This window comes from Ochotona princeps, chromosome 4 (genome assembly GCF_030435755.1).
Source record: "Ochotona princeps isolate mOchPri1 chromosome 4, mOchPri1.hap1, whole genome shotgun sequence".
Lineage (NCBI taxonomy): Eukaryota > Metazoa > Chordata > Mammalia > Lagomorpha > Ochotonidae > Ochotona > Ochotona princeps.
Genome location: NC_080835.1, coordinates 42,307,128 through 42,332,630, shown reverse-complemented (window position 1 = coordinate 42,332,630; position 25,503 = coordinate 42,307,128). Strand labels below are relative to the sequence as shown.

General features: G+C 35.9%; 1 protein-coding gene across 2 annotated transcripts in view; it reads left to right on the top strand.

Annotated features, from left to right (window-relative positions):
* Nucleotides 1-25,503, top strand: part of PDE3B (phosphodiesterase 3B) — a 128,750-nt gene that overhangs the window by 51,391 nt on the left and 51,856 nt on the right. For both annotated transcript variants that reach the window (XM_004593757.2, XM_058663333.1), the window contains exons 2-4: nt 16,858-16,908; nt 20,618-20,866; nt 24,781-24,920. In XM_004593757.2, coding sequence (XP_004593814.2) covers nt 16,858-16,908; nt 20,618-20,866; nt 24,781-24,920 — 440 coding nt within the window. The remainder of the gene's footprint in view (nt 1-16,857; nt 16,909-20,617; nt 20,867-24,780; nt 24,921-25,503) is intronic.

Here is a 25,503-nt window from a genome sequence, read left to right as displayed (position 1 = left end):
CAAGGCTACAACTGCTGCTGGTGAAGGTGAGGGCCGAGTGTGTGGTGGGCAGGGTTGGTCTGGACTGTTGCATCCATTGGTTTACGTAAGAGACGGGGCTGAAGACAGAACTGACCCAGCAATTGCAGCTACCAGTAAGTGTGTAGGTTGATGTGGGTAACGGAAAGAGCCACACCTTGTACTGGTAAGCACACATGAGTCAGGTCTGGGAACACTTCAGATGAGATTTCTTTGGGGATCCCCTCAACTGAACCGCTAGACTCAGAATCCCAACCAGGGGCTAATCGCAGAATCTGTGGTCTGTCTGGAGTGTGTATGTCAGAACTGGGCCTTCTCTGTGGCTTAGATGAAGTAGTGGACAGCATACCCCAATGCACATGGAGGCTAGGACAGTCAACCGGGTCCTGTAGAGGACATCTGGTACCATAGCAGAGGAAGGAAGGCAGAACAAATTGGTCAACTACCTTGGCCAAGTGTTGACAGCAAGTATCTGGGCGAATGGACACTCTAAGGTGGACTGTGTCATCCAATGGACCTTGGAAGGATTTTCCCTTGCTTGGATTGGCGAGATCGACAGCACTACCAAAAGCCATTTGAGCAGAACCCTCAGAGCATGTTTCCCATCAGGGACTCTGGGAGGAATCAGGTGGCCGTTCCCCATGCCTGGTGCTAAGGTGGTTGGGAGGCTAGGTGCAGCTTTTCCCCTTGTCTCCCCTCTTCCCCCATATATAGGAAGAAGAAAAAGAAAATGTGAAAACAATGTTCTCATGCACTTTCCGCTATTCCTGAACCCTTCCCACCCTAATCAACTATGTAAACATCAGCAAAAATAAAATTTAAAAAACAGAATTAAGAACCTTTGAGAACTTTTCATGTGTGTGGTCCGCTAAACTAAATTAATGGTGTGGATTATCAACTTCCTGCTTCTGTATAGCATAAATCAATATCTCATTCATTTTTTTTAGGCAGCCAGATTAAATTAGTTGAAATTAGCCGATGAATCGTACCTTGTCTTGGTTCTTTTTAGTTTCTGAATCACTCTGTTATTGTGTTCTCCATTCCATGTTTGTGTCATCCACAGTTCCAGTAAATGTGCCCTGTTTATCACAGATAAGTCTCATAGTGGTTATTCATGAGAATCATTTTAGGAGATTTGAAAAAGAGATTCTGTCTTTACCCTGGCTCACATTTAATCAGAAATACTTTGAGTCTGGTGATTATGTAGTCTACTTGGCACTAATCTGTTCATTAGTTTTGTTATTCACGTTTGATACAAATGCTCTTTAGAAGCTTTTAGAATGCAAGTTACATTCTGCAGCATTTACTCAGCATATCTCCAATTGGATCTGTAATATCTGTTAAATTCAAATAATGACTTATCACTCTGATATAATTCATATTTATTCCTGCTGAACATTTAGAGAAATTAATCTGCCTCATTCTCTATTCTGCCATCTAATAACAAATCTTGGCAAAAAAGGACTTATTACTCATTTTGTTTATTAAATAATCTAAAACAAGAATAATATATTTCACATTTTGTCATTTGCCTTGGGTGGTATCATTTATTCATTTACTTTAAAATGTTTTATATTTTAAATTATTTTCTTCATATAAGGTCAATCAATTTTATGAATCTCACAGTACAAATTTAGGAATATGGTGATATTTCAATCCTAATCTTTTCCTGCCCACTTTTCCCACTTACCCTCCTCTTCCCTTATTTCTCTTCTTGTTTTTTAAAGCTTTTTACAGTGGCATACTTTCAGTTCATTTTCCAGTCACTTCTTTCTGTATAGGAGAGTTGGAATACTGTGATCAGTGCACACAAAGGGTCTCTCTGTGTGCTAAATCTTGGTCTGTGGTAAGGCAGGTGTGATTGGACACATGGTGCTTCTTTCTTGTCCCTATTCTTTGTAATCTGTGTATTTTGCTGGAAGGAACTCCTTCAATGTGAAGGTCTGTTGCATGTTTATCGCCTTGCACTGGAACTCCCGCAGGGCCTGTCTAAGATTTGCACCATTTTCTCCCTCAGCATTACTCTGCAGTCTCTCCATCTCCTACACTGGGAACAGGCGTCATGGGCTGTTCTTTCCAACAGTTGTGTACTAATACATCTTCTTTGGTACCCCTCCAGTGATGAAACCATATCTGCTTCTTATACTGCACCGTTTTATTGTCTCCCAAGCCTTCCTTGTGATAGTTCTCTTTCTGCCAGGAAGTGCCGCCTTTGTGGGGTCACCTGAACCACCATTCTCTGCACCGTGACAGTGGTGCAATGCTTGCCTTCCAGGTTGTTGAGGGCAGGAGCCATAGGAATCAGCTGGATCTCAGCCTTGCTGCCCATGGGGAAAAGGGCCGGCTGCAGCAGCTGCATTTCCTGTCCTGGCGGCTCAGGGCTCGCTGGAGTCGGCTGTCTGCTCTGCCTATTGATGTACTTTCCTAGACTCTTAGAAACCAACACTTAAGTCAGCAGGCTGGTTGGTTTAGTGATACACAAGTCCATCCTGTGTTTTATCTCCTTTGTTTCTCAACTTGAATATACTGTTACAGTACATTTATAGACGATTTTACTTGAAAGAATTGCAGTAAATCCTTTGGAAAAAGAAGAAGTGTTTTGGAATGTAAGCAATCATATATCCCAATTTTGGCTTTTTTGTATATCCGAATTCTTGTATGACAGTGTTCCTGTTAAACTTCCTATTCTTCATTTATTCACTATTTTTATGAATATCAATTTTTTTGTCTACTTACAATACATCCCTCTATGTTTCTTTGGTATATGTCATTTTTTTAGATTTATTTATTTTTATTGGCAAATTGGATATACAGAGAGGAGGAAAGACATAGAGGAAGATCTTCCATCCATTGACTCACTCCCCAAGTGGCTGCAGCTGCACCAATCTGGAGCCAGGAGCCTAGAGCCTCCTCTGGGTCTCCCACCTGGGTACAGGGTCCCAAGGCTTTGGGCTGTCCTTGACTGCTTTCCCAGGCCACAAGCAGGGAGCTGACTGGTAAGCGGGACCACTGGGATTAGAACCGATACTCATATGGGATCCCTGAGTGTGCAAGGCGAGGAATTTAGCCAGTAGGTTACCACGCTAGGGCCTGGTATTTATTCTTATTTATGGTCCCTCATCATCATATCTCCAAACCAGGAACCTGCACAGTCTTGGAAGGGCAATTTATTTATTTATTTTGGTAAAGACTTACTTTTTTATTGGAAAGACAGATATACAGAAAGAAGGAGATATGTAAAAAGATCTTCTGTCCACTGGTTCACTCCCCAAGTGGCCAGAACAGCCAGAGCTGAGCTGATCCAAAGCCTGGAGCCAGGAGCCTCTTCCAGGACTCCCACATGGATGAAGGGTCCCAAAGCCTTGGGCCATTCTGCCACTTTCCCAGGCCACAAGCTGGACAGGAAGTACAGCAGCCAAGACATGAACCAGTGCCCATAAAGGATCCTGGCAGATGCAAGGCAAGAATTTAACCAATAGGCTTTTGCTTCAGGCTGAGCAATTTCTATATTTCTCTCATATGCTGTAATTAAAAAATGTTTATTTTCATTTGAAAGGCAAATTTACAGAGAGAGGAAGAAAAAACAGAGAAATCTTGTATCTGCTGGTTCACTTCCCAGATGGCTGCAGTGGTTGGCACTTAGCTGATCCAAAGCTTGGAGCTTCTTCCCATCAGGTATAGGGACCGAAGCAGTTGAGCCCTCCTCCGCTGCCTTCCCAGGCCATAAGCAGGGGGCTGGATCAGAAGTGGAACAGCTTGGACCTAAACCGGCACTCATAAGAGATGTTTGTGTCATGGGTGGAGGATGATCTGCTAGCTAGGTTATGGCACCAGCCCTACCCAGTAAATTTTGAGCTTAGGGATGGGACTGAAATTTTTTGAGAAAGACCACCCACAATCACTGCTATTTAACACTGAACAAATTGGAGATTAAGCTTTTTCTACAGACTTGATTTTGCTTGTGGAATTCAACCTAAGGTTATGAGCAATAATGGAATTTAAAATGTCAAATTTATATTGTGGTAACACTTAAGCTTATGACAATGAATATTTGAATAACAAGTAATGCTTATGCTGATACACATTTACAAATTGCCAAAATCTAAAGCAAGAAATAAATTCTCCATTCTCACACAAGTTTGCCTCTCTTAACATTTCTGAGATCAAATTATAGTTGTGGCAGCAGTTTTCAGACCTCAAAGCATGTTAAGGATTTCCTATGTTTCAAAATCTGTTTTACCAGGTAAACAAGGAACTTCCTTATAGGCTTTGATTGAAAATGTTTTTTGCAATGTGGTGACTTTCTGAAAAGAAAGTGTGAGAAGGATCTAATAGAATGCTTGTAGATACATCCCAAGTGATGAATACGCTCAATTATGATCAATACTTGTGGACTGTTCCCAATATTTGGCTCTACGTAGCTGTGGGAAAAGACATTTTCAAATATGAAACTCGTAAGGTCTTATTACCGAAGAATATTTACAGATTTGCATTGATTTTGATGATGCAGAGTAGCAACTTTGAGTTGAAATTAAAATGAAGAGCTTTCCCCTTTCTCACTCACATCACAAATAATTAAGCTCATTGTATTTTGAAGGTTGTCAATGGAAAAATTTAATGAAATAAATTTGTCTTTTTTATATGTGGCCTTTTACATAAAATGTTTGATAAACTGATGCTAAATAATTATACAGTTATTTTTAAGTATGTATATCAAAACCAGGAAATAAATTTCTGTTGTTAGAATTATAACTGTTACTGGAGCATCTTTCCATTACAGACTTTGGATGATCATTCACTCAGTGCAATTCAAATTCTTTATTTTATTATTATTAAAAAATCTAAGGTTTAATACAAGTTAATCATTGGTACACCAGAAATAGAGCTAAGGTGTCCTGATCATCTGTCTAATTTTTTTCTAACATCCTTTATTTATATGTAGGTATTTATGTTGGATAAGAATTATGATAAAGAAATAGAAGAGTCAGTGCTTATTTCCTCAAAGGAAATTATAATTTTGGGGGGAATTTGTCGGTCAGAGTTCCAGCAAGAAACAAATGGCAACCATGCAAATAGTTGATTATGATTTAATAAAGGAGTATTTGGAAAAAATCTGAGTGTGAAGAGCAATAGCCCATGTTGCAGCCAAAGCCTTGAAGAACAGGGCAGTGTTAGGGACAGGGCCGCAGGGCTGCTGTGACTTTAGTGGAGGAATCCAGCTGCTGCCCAGCTGCTGTTTTAAGCAGCTGATGCTTTTCCACCTGTAGATACAGTGGCCTTGTTCTCCTCCCATACTCTTGACACCCCCAAAAGCCAGACCACAGCTTTTTGATGCAGTCCAGGTAGGAGTTTAGCCTCTTAGGGAAACTGCCTTTTGTAAGTGGATCTGAAAAGACAAGTGGAGACTACTCAGCCTAGAGAGTATGATTATTTGTACCATAATAACACATAATAACTTGTGCTAAGAGTGAATACTCTGGACTACATATACTTTAGACAATGGCATACCAACATATAAGATATTTAATCAGCAGTTTTATAGTTCTTTACATTTTAGGAAATGTACTCTCATCTGCACAACAAATTTAAGACAAATCCGCTGCATAAAGTTGTTCTACTTTGTAACAGGAGCTAATATTGTTTTAAATAGTTAAGGACTGACCCTGAGGAAGAGACCCAGGAAGGAAAATAATATTACTATTTGTAATGAAAATTTATTATTTTAATATTTTTGTAAATTTATTTTTTCTATAGAATTAGAGACCTTTGTACTAGAGAGTCTGTGCATAAAAATAAATTATTACTGTTTTACAATAATACTGTCATTCACATTATGGGTTCTGTAGTTAGACTACGGTTTGAATTCTGGCTGTGCCATTAACTTGCATTGTAAACTTGGGCAAATTACTCTAACTTTGTTAGCTGCAGTTTATTGTAAAATTGAGAAAAACCGGCCTGGTGTGATGGCTCAGTTGGCTAATCTACCCCTCACAAGTGCCGGGATCCCATTTGGGTGCCAGCTCGTGTCCTGGCTGCTCCACTTCCCTTCCAGCTCCCTGAACCCACATGGGAGGCCTGGAGGAAACTCCTGGCTCCTGACTTTTGTTTGGCTTATCTCTGGCTGTTGTGGCCATTTGGGGAATGAACCAGCAGATGGAAGATCTCCTTTTCAGTAAAAATCAATAAATCTTTTTTAAAAATGAGAAAAGCCACAAAATCATTTTAAGTTTTTAAAAAACATTTATTTTTATAGGAAAGGCAGGCAGATTTATACAGTGAAGGACAGAGAGAGATAGAGAGAGAGAGAGAGATCTTCCATCTGTTATTTCATTCCCCAAGTGGCTGCAACAACCTGGAGCTGAGTTGATCTGAAACTACAAGCCAGGAGTTTCTTCCGAGTCCAGGGTCCCAAAGCTTTGAGCCATGCTTTACTTTTTTTCCAGGTAATTGTACGGAAGTGGAGCAGCTGGGACATGAACTGGTGCCCATATGGGATCCCAGCATGCTCAAAGCAAAGATTTAGGCACTGAGTCATTGAGCTGGATCTCATTTCAAGTCTTAAGTGAGATAATGGCATTTATTAAATTCTAAAAGCACCATCTATTATTAGTAATATAAATAGACTCTGTTACCAAATTTTTAAGCCTGTTAAGTGGAATAAATGAAATTTGTATGTTAATTCATTATGGAAATATTGCATACAGTAAGCAACTATTAAGTGTTAGGTGTTCATTGCTAGCTGTTGCGATCACAGTAGAACAAATCAGACCTTGTTCTCTGAGGCTCTAGGTACATAATTTATATCTGACTTATATAACTATTTAATGAATTAGTAAACAGTGCCTATATTGACATGCATATTTGCAGCCTAATGGTTTATTTAGCTATCCTCAGTGACCATCACCAAACCAGAAAGAGTAGGTTAATTTATTTTTTTAATAGTTTGTGGTCAAGAGTTAACACTGTGTTAGATTCTATTCTCAGCAAAATTCCAGGAGGGTGTTCATTTGGTTGCCAATAAATAAGCAACCTTTAACTAAGGGAAGAAAAAAAAAAAGACATTTTTTAAGTTGAAAATAGAAATATTTTAAAAAAATCTAATCTTTTGTTTATTATTGAGGATCCTTAATATAACTATTTTATCTCCTTTCTAACTTTTAAAGATTCACTTATTTTTGTTTGAAAACTATAGTGACAGAAAGAAGTAGGAACGAAAATGTCTGTGCTGGTTCACTCTGCAAATGTCTGTGATTGCCTGGGTTAGACCAGGCCAAAGCCAGGATCCAGGACCTGCAGCTGGATATCCTTCATGAACAGCAGGGCCTCCATTGCTTGAATCACACTTGCTACTTCCCAGGATGTGCTTAACAGGAAGCCAGAATGAGACATGGAGCCTGGATACAAATCAAGACACGAAGACACGCAGACGTCTCAACTGCTATTCAAAATATTTGTTCCTATCCTTGTTGTTAACTGAAAATAAAATTTGTACAAATATATATATTTCACAGTGTAATGTTTTGATATAGGTATACCTTTGTGTTGTGGCCAATGTGGACAATCATATTTATTTCCTTCTCTATGCATTTGGAGCTGGACTCCTAATTTTTATTGTGTAGCACATAAAGTACCAGCGCTTTGGGAAAAAAATATTCCATGGGAAACTGTTAGCAGTTGCTCTTTCTTTGGATAGCATCTGTAGACTTGACACTTGATTTTGGCTTCTCAGCTTCTTTAGCTGATTCATGTCACATTGTGATAATACCACAGAGTTAATTCTCAGACTTCTACTTTTTCTATACAATTTCAAACACAGAAAATTAGTGTTTAATAGGCCTCTGTTTTGTAAAGTTTTTCTAAAACTTTGTTTAAAGTTTGTTGAAAAAATCACTTTGCTTATGAAAGGCATAAATATTTAGAAGATTTTGTTTTTATCAGTCTAGGGTACCATAACAATCCTTTGGAATATGAACTTTTAAAAATTGACAAGAGGTTCCAAGATTTCATTTCTAAATCAAGTTGTTAGTATCATTGTTTTCTTAATTTTAAGTTCAGCCACCATGATAAGAGATATTTCTTAAGTTACTGCTGGCAGTTTGAATAAAGTCCATTTGATCAATAAAAATCCCAAATAAAAATGAAAATTTGCATTTTAAGTAGCAGGTTAGTTTGTACAAATTTATTTTTAAGCTTCTTGGCTTCCTAAAATCTACTTTAGTTGTGAGCTATTTTCCTTTGTATATCTTTCTTTCTTTTTTTTTTTTTTTAAAGAAATAGCTTTTATTACTGTGGAGATAGAGTCATTTGGCAAAATCTGAATCTTATGGTCCTGAATCTTTATTATATTGGCACTGTTATTGTGAAATTCAATAACTTAAATTCTGAGTGTTGCTTGAAAGTAATTGTTGCTTTCAAGGAAGAAGCTTCCTTATTTAAAGAATACTTTCATTGTAGCCTTTACATATTTCTTCTATCTTAAGAGACTAAGTATATTGACAGGGACTGAGAAATAGGAGATACAAAGTAGAAACCAAGGAAGTTTGAAGATGCCATTCAAATGAGAAGTGGCAAAGATAAATAAATCTTAAAAAAATGAAAAGTGGCAAGCCTATTTCTGCTGCTAGATTCTCTCCAGCTCTACTTTTGGTTTGAGGTGATAATCAGATATGACTTTGCTGGAAAGATGAATTGGTGGAATTATAAATTTCAGGATTGTTCTGTCTATCTATCTATCTATCTATCTATCTATCTATCTATCTATCTATCTTTCAGAAGGCTAGCCTTACCCTAGACTATGTGGATTTTGTTTGTTTCCTTGATTTCTCTGAAATGTGTTTAGCTGAAGTTAGGTGAAGGTAAGAAAGACAGGGACAATGACTTTGCTGTGATCCTGGTTTTCCTTATTTGTAAAATGAGATTGGAACTGTTGTCATTAAAATTTATGACAGCTGAAAAATACTCTGAATATATATTAGAATAGGGAGAGATGATCAAAATGTCTTTGAAGATTTATTGTATAAGTGGGTAGAATTTTAAAAGGAAAATTGGAAGGAGGCTGTTGGAGTTCTGGTAAAAATATGAAAACTAGTGGTTAATATGAGTAAATGTGGTGAGAGAAAATTTAGAAATATGTGGATCAGAGTAGACTGAAATGGAAGAGAAGGAAGGATTTTAAAAACTGAGTCACTCATTTGACAGATTTAGGTTTTATTAAATTATAAAATTGGAATAATAATGCTAGTCGTACAAAATGCATATAAATGTTCCAAGTAATTATATGTGTGTGTGTATAAATAAATGAATAGTCCCTGAAAAACTAAAGTATGAAAAATGTTTAATGATTCTTAATAAGTAGTGTAGAGAGTAAAGGAACAGAGAGTTGTGCAAGTTAGAACTCTTATTTTTTGTAGCATATGACTTTAATACTTTTATATTCTCTCTCAGCTGTGTTTATTCCTCATTGTTTCTGATTTTGTATTTCCTGACCAAAAACTATGTGTATTATAGAAAGTCTGATTTGATTTACCAGTATTATACCTGGAATAGGATTATGTTATTATTTTATTTTGAGTGTATTAAGAAAAAAGAAGAAATAGTGTCAGTATTGGGTCTTTTTTATACTAATTGGCCTGTTCAGGGAATAGCAAGTATACCCTATGTATAGTTGGAGAGGGTCTTGTGGACCATTTTTTTAAAACTCTGGAGTCTTTTACTTGAATTGGAAAGTCATTGAGAATGTTGAAGCAGAGATGTGACATGATGTGACTTCAAGTATGAATGGATCATTTTGACTTCTGTGTTGAACATAGATCGTGCTTGAGTAAGAGAGATGTCAAGGAGACCTTTAGATGGTAATAATCTGGGCCAGTGGTGGTGGCCGAGGCTAAAGCAAGAGCAATGAATATATAACAAGAGTTCATATTCCGTATGTAATTTGAAAGTAGAAGTAACCAAAACAATTCTTTGAACAGTGTAGAAGATAATGTAGAGAGTGATAAAACCTCAGTTAAGACTAGCTCTGCCACTACTAGCTGGCATGGGGCAGAACTTCATTCAAGCAATGCTGCATTATTTAGGGTCCCAGCAAGAAAAGAAACTCGCTTAAAGATAGTTCAGGTGAAAATATTGGAATAGAGGGTCTACTTTGGAAGGCTAATTAGGGTTAGGACTAGCCCCTCTGGAAAGCTGTTAATTTCGTCTTGGCTAAAAGAAGTGAAACGGTGTTTGCAGAGTTTAGTGATGGCTGAGGCCACGAAGGAAAGGTCACCTAGTAAGAGCCCTAGTCATGGAAGAACACAACTGTAGCCAGAGACGTAGGCAGGGAGGCGATGGAGTCAAAAGCCTGGATCTATCGTTTCCATTTCTGGTTTCCCGCTTTTGACTCCCATTAGATAGACTTAAGCAGAAACATACTGGAAGGTTGCTCGGGGTCAGTTTCTGTAGGGACTCAACTTCTCCGTATATAAAATGGGTCCACTTGTAAAATTGCTGTTGTTTTTGTATGCTTTTTTCGGGTATTTGTGACCTTGCTAGCACATAATAGTATTTAGTAAATGCTCAATATAAGATAATGTTACACATGTCATGTCTTTGCCATGTACTTGTCATTTGAATTTTAGCAGTTTCTGTTTCCTCAACTTTAAAATGGGCCAATGAGGCTTCTGATAAAGATGAGGAAATGATACATGTGAAGTCGCACTGTAGTGCCTGGTTTGCAGCATATAGTGGAAGTCGCTGTGCCTGTCATCGTGCTATTTGATTAACAGCAGTGAATGAGATTAGTTTCCAAGTAATACTACTTCTCCTTCCTTACCCACCCACCCCCGCCCACAGGAACCTCCTCAGTGTTTCTGAATAGGTTCCTTTGTCAAGGAGGGATCAGATTACTGCAGGTTTTTTTTTTTTTTCACTTCAAAATAGAAAGTTTAGCTTTCATGTATCTGTTAGTTTTATTCTTTTGATTTGTGTTTATAATCACAATCAGGGAGCTTTTTTCTTCATTGGTATACTGCCTTGAAAGGTTTAGAAACAGAAAGTTAGAAATACTGGAAACTCAGTTGTATTAACGTTGATTTTTATAAGATGTTCACGAAAAATGTTGCCAAAAAAAATAGAATAGAATATGTTTTAACAGTTAATCCAAAGGTGTAGCATAAGAAGTGTTCTTTTTAAGTTTCACATAAATACAACAGTTGTGTAAGTTTGATTTCAGGGCATATATATGCTTTTTTTTCATTTTGGCTGCAGTGGGAACAATGAAGTAAAACCTCATTGACGTAATTGAACCTGATAACATCTCCTGATTGTGCTGCTGATGTTTTTCTGTGGTTTTGGTGGTTTTGTAGAGCTCCGTAAAGCATGTTAGATTTGTAAACATATTCAAACAGAAACTTTTATCAGGATTCAACTTTAAAACCACAAAGAAAAAAACCGAATTTAAATAAAGGTATGGTCTCTGGTACACTTTAGCAAAAATACTTTTAAAAACTAATAGCACATGAACTTCATATGTTCCTTAAAGAAAAGTTGTTTAAATTAGTTTTGAACATATAACTACAGTGTGAAAAGATACAGTCATTTCTGAAAATGTTTTCTCTGTAAGTTTAAAGGAAACAGATAATTATAATAATGGAAATTCCTAAAATCAGCAAATTTTAATGAAAGTATGTCTTATAGGGTAATAGAGCCATATTTTGAAAATATACCATAATCACTATAACCTTTTCAAAACTGTAATTGATAATTTGAAGTTTCTATGCCTAAAATTTTGCTGACTTGAAAACAAAGTTTGTACTAAGCATTTGCTCTTTTACATAAAAGTACTATTTCTTTACAAGCCTCACATTTTTATATGGAGGAATAAATACTTGGACCAGCGTTTTTTAAATTTTAAATATGTCATGTACCATCTACAATACCTTTAGTATATGCAGTGGTCATCTACCCTACCAGTTCTTGGTATAGGAATTTCATCAGTTTTTAGAAAAGAAAAAACTAAAAAAAATTATGTCAGTGTTCATTGCTTGCAATATTAAAGATATTTATCTAGCTCATTGATAAATACCAGTAGGTTGTACTGTAGCTTCATTCTGTGTATCTTTTAAGTTAGAATAATTCAGCCAGAATGGTAATTTAGGCATCAACTGATTGTTTACCATTCTGAATATTCAGATGGACCCTGTATTTAGGAAAAATCTCTCACCTTAAACATCATTCAGGCCTATGTGATTACTGAATGATGGACATATCATACTTAAAAGCTTGAGAAGTGCAAGTTCTTCCCTTTTTTAAAACAAAAGATTTATTTATTATTTGTTTTAAAGACAGGGTGACAGATGAGGAGAGATTTTCTGTCTTCTGTTTTATTCTTCCAGTGCTCAAACAGCATTGGACCAGACCCAAGCCAGGAGGCTGGAACTCATGATTCTCCCCCATGGGTGTCAGGAGTTCAAGCACACAGGATGTCAGCCTTCTGTCTTTTTAGGCTGCATTAGCAGCAATCTGGGCTGGAAGCAGAGTTGCTTGGATTAAAAGTGGCACTCCAGGACATGAAGTGAGTGTCCCAAGTGGCAGCTTACCTTGCTGCACAACGATATCTGACCTAGTGTTGGAATTTTTTTTTTTGGAAAAACTTTTTAAAATATTTGCTTCTAAATATATGTATGCTTATTTCATTTTTTCATAGCAGACTAAAAATATGGATATGCTGTGTGACCAGAAGTGAAGTGCATTTATATTTGTGCTATTTTAAATTTTTTTTGTTTTACAATTTTGTGTTATTTCTTTAATTTTGAATCATGCCCAGCACAGGTGTTGTATCCACCTGCTATGGTCTGTGATTTAGAGCAGTGTGCAGCTCTGCATCTAACGTCATACCCCCATTGCTTTGCAAAGAACTTGTTGCATAAATAACTGATTTTTTTCCTTAGAACAGATTCCAAGTCTGATTTCCAAGTGCTTATTGTAGTTTACAAAATTATCACTAAGTAGGGAAAAGAAAATCGCCCCTTTGGGGCACGTGTTTGGCTTACCATGCTTTTGAGAAACGCTATTTGTTCATTTGTTTTCCACCATGCTCCATTGCATTCTTGCCTTTACACCTCAGTTTCTCAAAAGAGTTTTCTGTAGTCATTTTCTTTACTTCTTCGCCTTCTCTAAATATTCCTTAATTTTGTGTTAAAGCTAAATAAACAAATATTCATAAAATATTCATATAATTGGAGACTATGGGAGCAAATGACATCCACCCACCAATATCTTGAACATTGCTCTTGATGCACTAGTTACTCAACACTTCTGGATTCAGTCCCTTTATTTTCCTGTAATCACCGTTCTGCCTTTGTTTGTAGTTTTCCATGTATTGAAATTCCAAAAGATATATATATATATATCCAACACTTTACATTTTATTTTACGTGAATGACGTTTTACTATATGTATCTTTCTGCGGCTTGTTCCTGTTTACCATTATGTTTCTGGGATTCTTGTTTGTCATATGTAGCTGTATGTCATTCATTCTCAATCCTGTATTCCCTTGTGTGAACAGATGAGTAATGTTCATTTTACTATGGACATGTAAGACATTTGGGTTGTATCTAGTTTGCTGGTGTCCTAAATTACACAGTTGTATGCATTTTTGTTCTGATCTTATGGTGTCAAGCTATGAATAGCAGAAGAACAGCTTTTGGAGTTTTGCCTAATCTATTGTGGATTGATGGGTTTTATAAAGTATGATAAACATGTTTCATAGTACCAAGTTGATACAGAGATTTTCTAAGCCTTTTCTTTTTTAATTTCTCTGTTTATGCTGTTGTGTATCACACATTGATTAACACAGCTCAGAGATGTATACCTAGCTGTGGAATTTCTGAATCAATTCACACTCTACTACTTTGGAAAATAATTTTCTTTTCCCCAAATCAGTAATATTCCAGTTCAGATGACACAGAAGGCAGTCCTCCAGCTTTCTGTGGTTTATACTGTATCCGTTTTCAATTACTAATGTGAAGGGGAATTTCAGACTAAGGCCTACTGCGTTTTGTACCATAATTTTGATGCTAGAGAAAGTGATTGAAAATAAGGTGGGCTGCTCTGTAGAAATTGACTCCAGGCCTATGAAAAAAATACTTACAAGAAAAACTCATAGTGGGACAAAAGAGCAGAAGGAGTGAATTATTTAAGAGAAATGATCTGCAATACAAAAAAAATGCTGTGAGTGATAATCTAAAAATAATAAGCAAGGAAGAGAGGCTTTGTATGTGACAGTTTTGAGAGACCTCTAAGAGTATAGTTAAAATAGAGTACATATTATCCCCAAGTTAATACCAGTTTCTGAGCAGGTAGCTTTGAGTTGTTTGAATGTCTTTGGAAACATATTCAGAAAATAAGCTGAGATGCTATTGCTTTTACAAGCAAGCAACAGGCATACTTTTTAATAACAGTGATTCTCAACTTTATTTTCATTATATTGTCCCCATAAAAAGACTTTTTATATACTATAACCCCCTAATCAGCCCTCCCCTTCATGACATTTTAATACCAGAAATATATAGTATATTTTGTGTTATACTGTGGCATTTGTATAGCTAACAAATATTTTAAGATTTTCTTTTTGGCCTTTAAACAAATTTTCACCTAGCACTACACTGAAAATATGTAATAAGAATACAACTTTGACTTTTGACATTAGAATATAAGTACTCTTAAAAAGGGAGTATTTAAGCATATAGGTTATAAAATGAGGACACAGGACTATGCAATTTAAGAAACTATCCTAATGAAAATATACTAAATATAGCAAAAAAAAAAACAGCTTTGAACTAAACTGAGTGGTTTTTTGTCTGTGATGATATTCCTTTGGAAGAAATATAGAAGTATGGATCAGATGGTAGTACATTTAGGCAAGTTTTTGAATTCAGAACATGTTAATGAATGGATACCAATATTATAGGCAACTTTTTGAGACATATCATGATTCTGTTTCATTTCTGTCATTTTCTAGATTTCTGTTAATGATCTTAAATATGTTACAGATGTCGTGATGATGGGAGGAATAAGTCAACTCTGTGTTAATCTTATGAATATTTTCAGGAAGCTGTTAACTGTTAAGATGAGTTAACTAATGTCACTAGAGTTCAGAGACATTAATTAGTTTTATGCTTATTATATCACAAACTGGTATAACTATCTCAACCACACCCATGGCCACATAAAATACTGTGTAAAATTAATGGGTTTGTTAATACATATGAAGTTACTTTGAGTGTAGGTATAACCTAGCCACTTGTGGACATTGGTAGAAGGAGGTTGAAGGTATAAAAAGTCTAGATTTTCTTTGGGAGACAATATATTTCTCTTAACTGGCAAGAATGAGATTACCTTCTACGAGGATGTTAACAAGGACTTAGTGATAGTGACAACTGACAATGTTTTGAATTATTAAGGGAGGGTTATTGAATAAAACACGAGTCAGCAAACTGTATAGCTGACTGATCAAATCTCGCTGACAATCTGTTTTTGTATGACTCTGAAGCTAAGGACAGTTTGGATTTGTTTGTTTCATGTTAAAAAGCTATGAAACAAAGACAAGAGATAAATAATGCCATGGAGATCTTATGTGCCTTACAGAGTATAAAATGCTCTGTATTTAAAAAAAAAAAAATTGCCAACACCTAACTTTGAAATAATAGAAAAACTCGAAGACTTTAGATCAATGAAAAGAAACAAATAATATAAATTTTATAATTTTGTTACAAATTAGCTAAGCTTCTAGTCCAGCCAAGAGTTCAAAGGCATATAGAAAATTAACATTACAGTGAATTATTTAAGCAAAAGGAGGAGGCCTGTTCACTTTAAAATATATATTTATTTTATTTATTTGAAAGAATGACAGAGAAAACTTCCATCCTTTGGTTCACTCCCCACAGTTGGCCACAACAGCCAGGGGTGGCCAGGTGAAATCCAGCGGGGAAGAACTGTCGTGTTCTGCCACAGGAATGGCATGACCCCGGATATTTGCACCATCATCTATTGCCTTCCAAGCTGCACTAGCAGGAAGCTGGATCAGCCAGGACTGGATTCCCCAATTCTATATGGGATTCCAGTATTGCAGGCAGTGGCTTAATTTGTTGATGCAGCACTGGCTCTAGAACTATTCATTTATCAGAAAACATCAGAGAAATGTAGGGTTAACAAAAGATGGCAGCTAGAGGTTGATAATTATAGTTATATTTTTGTCCTTGGCCATGTGACTACCATACTGAGTGGGGAACAGCCAGAATGTCTGCTAGGAAGGACAAGAGAAAATGGTGTTTAGGATTTATCAATTATCAGTAATCTCCTATAAAGTACCAACAGTAAAATGGCTGCTCATCTCTATATGTGAAGTGCGATATCCTTTTTATAAATTGATTCCTTCATGCTTAATCTAATAGCAAAGACAACAAGCTATTTGAAGTGTTTTTTGACAAAAGTGCTTTACTGCTAAGAAAATAGTTTTACCACCTGACACTGGTTTTAAAAATGCTGAGTAATAAGCCTTTGATGACAGGTGTAGGGAGGCGAAGAGTATTTAATGATGCATTTAAAATATTTTTATGACTGGATGTGATTTTTGGATTGTTGTTTTCCTTTTTGTGGTAATAAATAAATAATAGGATTATTCTTTATTTTGAATCTCATTTACAGATTAATTAACCAAATATTTTGTCTAGAGATTATTTTTATCCTCACCTTTCCAATTCTCCCAAATATTAAATCAGTTCAGCTACCTATAATTAAAAATGCTACATTTTATCTTTGTGTTTCTTGTTTGTAACAAACTGCTTTTTTTTTTTTCAGATGATTCTTTGGGATTGGGATTTAAAGCAATGGTATAAGCCTCATTATCAGGTAAACACAAGTTTTTATACATATATATTTTATCACTAATGGAATATTAATACCTATACTGAAACTTTTGATGTTAAAATTCAAGTCCCCTTCCGGTGCTCATAGCCCTGAATTCCCGATTTGGTCTCTCAGCCTTTTGAGACTTTACAGAGTCCTGCCCTGTTTCTTTACCTTCTTTAAATCTCTGTTTCTCAACCTGTTTTTCCATGTGCCAGTTGTGATTCACCAGTAAGTTCCTTGGGGAAGAAAAGTAGCACAGAATGTTGGATTAACTCTGAGTGTTTGTCCTCTAAAGCTCAGGCTCCTGGACTGTGCTCTGACGTATGAAACTATTTCATGTTTTATTTTAGATCTCCAAAGTTGTTCTAGACACAGAAGTTCTTCTGATACAAATTTAGTCTGTCTTAGCTGGAAAATTAGACTGTTAAGTTTCTCTGAAACTGTTTCCTCACCTATACATTGGGAAAACAGCAATTATTCAAATGGCCTGTTAAACCAGTAATATGTTCCCAGAATGTGTATCAATCAATGAGAACATGAGCTAATATTATCTTGACTTCAATATTGTTAAATACTGAAGATTTCTGAAATGGCTGTGTAAGACAGAAAACAGTATGGTTTTGTTCAGTTTGTTTCTGGTATAAAAAACGAGATAATAAACGTTTTAACATTTATAGACTTAGGCTAGAATTTGGCCTTGCAGTCAAAACTTGTTGGTACACCCATATCCCCTATCAGTGCGTATGGATTTGAACAAATACAGATTTACCGTAACAGTGCATTATGGTTTTCACTGTAGTACAAATGTGATTAAAATTCACTATTAAGTTTCTCTCATGGCTTCTTTAATGCCTTAAGTATTTCTGTTGTTTTATCTTCTGTTTTTAACTTTTAAAAATGTTGATTGCTCTGCTCGTGACTATAGCAGCTTCCTGTTAATGTATACTGTGAAAGGCAGCAGGCGATGGCTCAGATGGACTGGTCCCCAGCTCTCCTGTGGGAGATGCGAAGCTTCAGTTCAGCCTGGGTCTAGCTGTCACAGAACGAACCAGTAACTTCTCTCTGTGTCTCACTCTGCTGCTCAAATAGATACATTTTTAAGGAAGCAGAGGCAAATGATAAGAGAAGGAATTTGGGGGCTTCAAGAAGAAAAATCAATGAAATGAGAGGACATACAGGTTTCCTAACTTAGAAGTGGTGAAATTTTGATGCCAGTAGACTGAAAACCCACCCACTGAACTATGTTCTAGAACCAAGAGCAACCACTAAGGAGATTGAGTAACACACTGAAAAATATTCTGTAAGTCCACATCTCTATTCCAGAATAAAAGTAGGACTCCCAATGAAATATTGAAATACACCTTTACAGAATGATACTACATTTTCTACTTTTGCCTATACCTACCATGCCATGATATATTTAAATAGCAGAAAGTTAAGCTTGTAACTGTCACTAAGGAATTATACTATTATGATAATATGAGGAAAAATGGCCAGAGGAGAAAATGGGGAGGGAAGAGAGGGAAAAAAATCCCTATACTTAAAAATTGTATCATGTGAAACAGTTACAGTATATATAAATCAATCAAGATAGGTTTTTTATTAAAAGTTTGGATAATTCTTGCCTTCCCTTTGGAAATCAAGAAAAAAAAAAAAACCCAGAGGAGCAAGAAAAAGAAACAACAGAAAAAAAATACTAAAATGGCAAATATTTAAGGCATTATGAAGTTTCACTATGAGGAAAAAGAGAAATTGACCATGAAAAAAGGATTTCTCCATGAGTTATTTTTGTACATAATACATTTATGTTGTCATGAGAAAAATTTAATAATGCAATTTAATACTTACATTTGTACAGTTAAAGTTGAAAACATAATACACTGCTTTGGTAAATTTGTCAATGGAATTTTCCTTTCCTAATCTGAATACTTTTTAGAAAAGATTACTGTAATGAAATCTGCTTTCAACCATGTTGCATTTGAGTTTTGTAATAGTTAATGAGATCATTAATAGACAAAGTCCATGGAAATATGGCAGAGAACTTGCAAAATTACAAAATCAGGGAATTCAGGTTGAAGCATCAATGAGATTATTATTTTCCTATGTAATGGGTAGACATGAATTAGTTTCATACTATCCAATTATAATTAAGAATATACAGAAAAGGTGCTATTAAATATAGTTAATAAAAGGGTAAAGTTGATAGACATGTTTTAGGGAAGATTTTAGAAGAGTGGCCAAAGTTTAACATTTTTATTTGTGTTGGTTCAGGAATTCAAATTATGGGAAGCTATGTGTCACAAATATGCTTCCTTATTAAGAGTGACATATATAGAGAAGTGTTTATTTAATGCTATTTATAGCAGATAAGGGTTGGAAATAACTGAGCTATGCCCTGATAGCTGGGAGTGCTTCAACACCAAGAATAGTATAAATTAATGCTTAACAAAGAAGGAAAGAAAAGAATTCCACAATGTTCAAAAATGTTATTTAACTATTTTAGCATTCTGTAGTATTTCTCAGTTCTGAAATTTGTTGAGGATGCTCAGTGTGTTTCATGGTGAACACATGAAGTAACTTGAATAGTTATAAGTTCCAGACATACCCAAATGTAAGTTCGAGAAACAATAAAAATCACAAAAAGCAGCAACAGTTCACTGTACTGATTATTGGGCCATTTATTGTTATAAGTCACTGAGTGTAATATCATACATATGCATTGTCAAAAAGTTTAAACTACCTTTTATTTTTAAAAAAATTTATTTATTTTAATAGGAAAGTCAGATATACAGAGAGGAGAGCCAGAGAAGAAGATCCTGCGTCTGTGGTGCTTGCAAGGCGAGGACTTTAGCCACTAGGCTACCACACCGGGCCCAAAACTACCTATCTTTTACATACATTGTTGATATATTTCTTCTAGCATGAAGAACTTTACCTACATATTTTCAAGGCTTAGCCTGATGTCGCCCTATGAAGTTTTTGTTAATCATTCAGCTTAAAGTTACCGCTGTCTCTTTTGAACGCTGCTACCATCTTCTATGTTTTTATCTCATTATTTTCATGCTATTAATAATGATATTACTGTTCACTGCACTTTAAATACAGACAGTGCTCTATGTGCTTCACACATATTATCAGATTTAATTCTCACATCAACTCTTATGAAATAGATATTATCTCCATTTAACATTGAAGAAACGTAAAATGTTCAAGTTGAAATAACTTGATCAAGGTCACAGATTTCAAACTGAGGAACCTTTACAACAAGCCCATGATAAACCATGGCTTTTTAATGAATAAGCTAAATTAAAGACATGCTGTGTATTTTTAGAAGAAAGTTTGACGTAGATGAAATGACAACACCAATAAATTAATGAAATGCCCAAATTACAAACCTTAAGGTAAACACAGGTTTAGTTCTTTACTAATTACAGTGAGTTGGTAATGAATACCATTAAATATAATGAAGTTAATGAAATATTGAGAAATTAAAATGTATTGCTACATGTATAAAAAATCTTCAACTTAGAATTATACTATTGCATACCGTGGTGTGTACCTTTATATGCTATGACCACATTAAATTAAACTTTATATTTAAAAATAATAGATTAAGCATATAAAAATAGGCTTGATTTAAAGTAATGTTTTCTTTAATGTTAAAATTTCTGCATAACGAATGTATTACTTCCCTTTTCTTCTCTTCTAGAATTCTGGAGGTGGAAATGGAGTTGATCTTTCAGTGCTAAATGAGGCTCGCAATATGGTGTCGGATCTTCTGATGGACCCAAGCCTTCCCCCACAAGTCATCTCTTCCCTCCGGAGCATCAGTAGCTTGATGGGTGCTTTCTCAGGTTCCTGTAGGCCAAAGATTAATCCTCTCACACCATTTCCTGGATTTTACCCCTGCTCAGAAATAGAAGACCCCGCTGAGAAAGGAGACCGAAAACTTCACAAGGTCAAAAACATAAGCAGTACTCAGCAAGCCCTGATGCTCACAACTAATGTGATTTTCACATTGATGCTGTACCTTTTAAATATTATGTAAGATAATATTTACTTTTCAAGAACCAGCACCTTTTACATTGTATCAAGGTGCTTGGGAATTTAGAAGCAGTTAAAAGCTCAACTGATTCTAGATGAGTTCAGGTGCTGTAATGTAGTTACAACCTAAACAGTACCAGCTGTTAGCATTGTTAAGAACTGAAACAAAAAGCAAATACAAGCTTAGTCTTGTAAAACAAAATAGTAGAGCATGTCATTAATCTGAACCAAGAAATGATGAAATGATCATTATAATATTTAGCTTATGAATTTACATAGCATTATTTAAATGATTTTAATTTTAAATTTTTAATGTAAACAGTATATATATATATATTTTAGATTTATTTTTCTTTGTTTTTATTGGAAAGTCACTTGTACAGAGAGGAAGATCTTCTGTCCAATGTTCACTCCCCAACATCCAGAGCTGTGCTGATCTAGTCTGAAGCCAGGAGCCTGGAACCTCTTCCGGATCTTCCACACCAGTGCAGGGTCCCAAGGCTTTGTGCCATCCTCGACTGCTTTCGTAGGCCACAAGCAGGGAGCTGGATGGGAAACAGGGATGCCAGGGTTAGAATCGGCGGCCATATGGGATCCCTGCGCATGCAAGAATAGGAATTTAGCCATTAGGCTACTGTGCCGGGCCCAAATGATTTTGATTTTTTGAACCCTTTCTATCTCCCCTTTAGTCAGTGGAGATTCGGATAGGCCAAATTCATTGATTTTTTTGTATCATTAGATGTGGAATTAATTTCTTTCTAAATATCACAGTATTTTAAAATAACATTTTTGTTAGAAAATAAAAAATATTCTATTGAACAAGCATATTGTATGTTATGCTTGTTCAGAGTGCTTTTAGTGGTCTTACTTGATTATTATCAATAACTGAAATAATTAAACTTTGAAACACACAACAGTTTAGGGATTATTCTAGCTCAACTAATTTATTCTACAGTTAGAAAACTGATCAAGAGGATGAAATTTGAATGTTTTAACTTTGTTCAATGTGATAGTCTATGTAGAACTTTTAAAAGGGAAAAAAAATGAGAAAAAGGTGAATATGATTCTTGGAAGGATTTTGACTATCAGTTTTATTTTGCCAGATCTAAGCATTAGCTTTTAGAAATATTGAAAGGTTGTATAAGCTTCATTAGGGCAAAAGTGTTTGAACATTATTGATCACAGATATTTATGTGAAGCTTTTATTAGTATTTTACTTTTTATCAAAAAGGCAATGTTGGTGATACGTCTTCCTTGTATTGACTGGTTCGCTACGCAGATACCTACAACTGTTGGGACTGGGTTAGGCTTACAGCAAGGAAAACTAATGGTTAACAGGGACCCTAGTACTTAAGCAGTCATCTGCTGCCTCCTAGTGTATGCACTTGTAGGAAAGTGGATTGGAAACCCAGTAGCCAGGACTTGAACCAGGTATTCCTGGTTGATGAGTTAACTGCTGCTCTAGAATGCCTACCATTGATGCTTTATTTAAAAAAGAAAAACCTGTGTAGTAGCACCTGCAGCCCTCCAGACCCAATTAACAGTGGTACTTAATTGTGTGTCTTTGTTTTTAATACTCTGCTTCCAAGAAAGCTTCCAAAAACAATAGCAGCCATCAGTAAAATAAATCTAGTAGCTGTTTAATTTGTTCACACCTGTATGTTTTGTTTATATTTGCTCATTATGGCATTTTTAAAACTTAAAATTTTAATCATAAAAATCATATTGATTTGCTCTTGTGTTTATTATGGAAAAATACCTGGGTCCAGCATTGTGGCTCAGTGGGTTAAACTGCCATTTGGGATGCAGGTATCCTGTGTCCAAGTGTCAGTTCGTGCCCTAGATACCCTGCTTCTGATCCAGCTTCCTATGAATTTGCCTATAAAGACAGCAGGATTTGGCCCCTATACTTGGGCCTCTGTTACCTGTGCTGGAAGCCTGGATGGAGTTCCTGGAGTTCAGCTTTGGCCTGGCCTACACTTTGCTAGTGGGTCATTTGGGTGGTGAACACGTGAGTAGTATCTGCCTCCTCCTCTGTTCCAGTCGCTCCCTCTACCTTTCAAATAAACACATAAATTTGAAAAAAATTGATACATGTAAAAATATTTTAGTCATAATATTAATTAAGTAACAGATCTGAGTGCTTCACTCCCTAAGTATTGCAGGGTCAGGTTTATTTTTGGGTGCTGGAATTCTACCGGCATGAATGGCTCATATAAGGACCTGGAATCAACCTTCTTGAAAATAACCATAACTTTTCTTTGTGTTCTATAAATTCCTGGAGAAAATTTTGTATCTAAATTGTCTCTTCTTTCAGAAGAACATATCAAAATCTTGATGTTACTTCGAAAAAATTCAACAGCATTTATGAAAAAAAAAGTAAGAAAAAGAGAGTAAGAATAGATTATATTACACATATTTTATAAATGTGTTAAGAACAAAGATTATAACAACCTTCTTTGCAATTAGCCAGGATTATGCTACATAAAGGACTTTTTCAGTATAAGCCCAAGCAATTGTGATTAACTGTAGACCTTAACAAAGTCACTGCTGTTGCAAAAACCTGAATTTAATAAAGAATTTCTCTTGAGATTGTTGCACTATTTGTTGGTATGGACAGTTCTTTTTTTTTTTTTTTAAAGATTTATTCATTTTTATTACAGCCAGATATATGCAGAGGAGGAGAGACAGAGAGGAAGATCTTCCGTCCGATGTTTCACTCCCCAAGTGACTGCAACGGGCCGATGTGCGCTGATCCGAAGCCGGGAACCAGGAACCTCTTCCAGGTCTCCCATGTGGGTGCAGGGTCCCAAAGCTTTGGGCCGTCCTCGACTGCTTTCCCAGGCCACAAGCAGGGAGCTGGATGGGAAGTGGAGCTGCCGAGATTAGAACCGGCGCCCATATGGGATCCCGGGGCTTTCAAGGCTAGAACTTTAGCCGCTAGGCCACGCCGCCGGGCCCGGTATGGACAGTTCTTAAGAAATAGAAGTCATGCTGTATAAACCTCAGCAAAACTACTCTCTCAATTGTGAAAATGAAATGTTTTCATTAATTAAACATTTGAATTGAGGATATTTTCAAAATTAGGGTAAGATATTACTGCAAAAAGTATTCTGCATTTAATTCTGTCATTGTTTCAAAAGCGAAGTCTGAATCCTGAAGTTTTCCACTTTTACCAGATTGTACTGAAAATATTAAAGAATATATTGTGTAGGGCTCACCATATCTGTTCTTAAGCTTGACCTCTGTTATTAATTTTGAGAATTAGCTTATACATGTATTTAAAATTTCCAATTCTTTGTTTCTCCTGAAAGTTAGAGTATCATATACAAAAGAAAAAAAGCTAGCTTAAGTTATACCAAGTCAACAAGCCACTTTTGCACTTGATCTTGGCCAAAAGGCCGAGAAGAGATAACAAGCCACTTTTGAAAGAGATTTATTTATTTTTATTGGAAAGGCAGATTAACAGAGAGAAGGAAAGACGGAGAGAATAACCTTCCATCTGCTAGTTCATTCCTCAAGTGGTTGTAACAGCTAGAGCTGAGTTGATCTGAAGTCAGGAGCCAGGAGCCTCCTCTGGGTCTCCCCTGCAGGTGCCGGGTCTCAAGGCTTTGGGCCGTCCTCACTTTTTAACAGGAGGACAATAAATAGAACAAACAGAATATGAAATTTGGAATAAACTGGCTTTGCTTTAATGAAATGTCTTGTTTCTCCTTTCTGTTTTAAAAATATAATTTCCATTGATATTTTCTTGTATACTATCATTAATATTATACATACAGCATAGTAAAAGCTGAAAATTTTAACCATTGTTAACTTATTCAACAGGGACTGAATGTTAAGAATAGTTTGCCTACTCCTCAGCTGAGGAGGAGCTCTGGAACTTCAGGATTGCTGCCTGCTGAGCAGTCTTCAAGGTGGGAACGCAACAGCAGCAAAAGATCGAACCAAGAATTTGGCATCTCAAGGTAAAATACGCAAAGCCTGATTCTAATGTAACCACTTTGTTTCTGTGAATAATTTTTAAGATAATTTTAAATGAAGAAATAAATATCTGAAGCATTTAGGTGAAGCACAATTTGAGTAGTAATAGTATGATATAATAGAGAAACCGAGTCTTAAAAAGAAACCTCTCTCAGAAATACAGGTAGATTGGGCACAAAGTGTGCTGGAACTTTAAGAAGATGAATCAGTGCAATGGTTCAGGTAAATTGGGATCCGGTTAAGGCAAGGTACTGGGAAAGCTTCTAAGTCCCCCATGGCTGCCATTATGGGAGTGGTCACTAAACCAGTGTATAGTATCCAAAGTCGGCAGTTACTGAATTGTGAAGGGAAGAACACGTTCCCAGGTTCTGTCACAATGTTTAGTTAGGTCCAAGGTGGCAAGACTTACTAAACTTTGTTCTGCTACAGCGTGAGACTACCAAGTATTCTATAATATGCCAAGAATTTACATGGAATTCGGTAGCGCTAATTCTATAAATGGAAGTTAGCTACCATTAAATGAGTTTGAGAAAATGCAGCAACTGAAATCTTTAGAATGTCGGTACA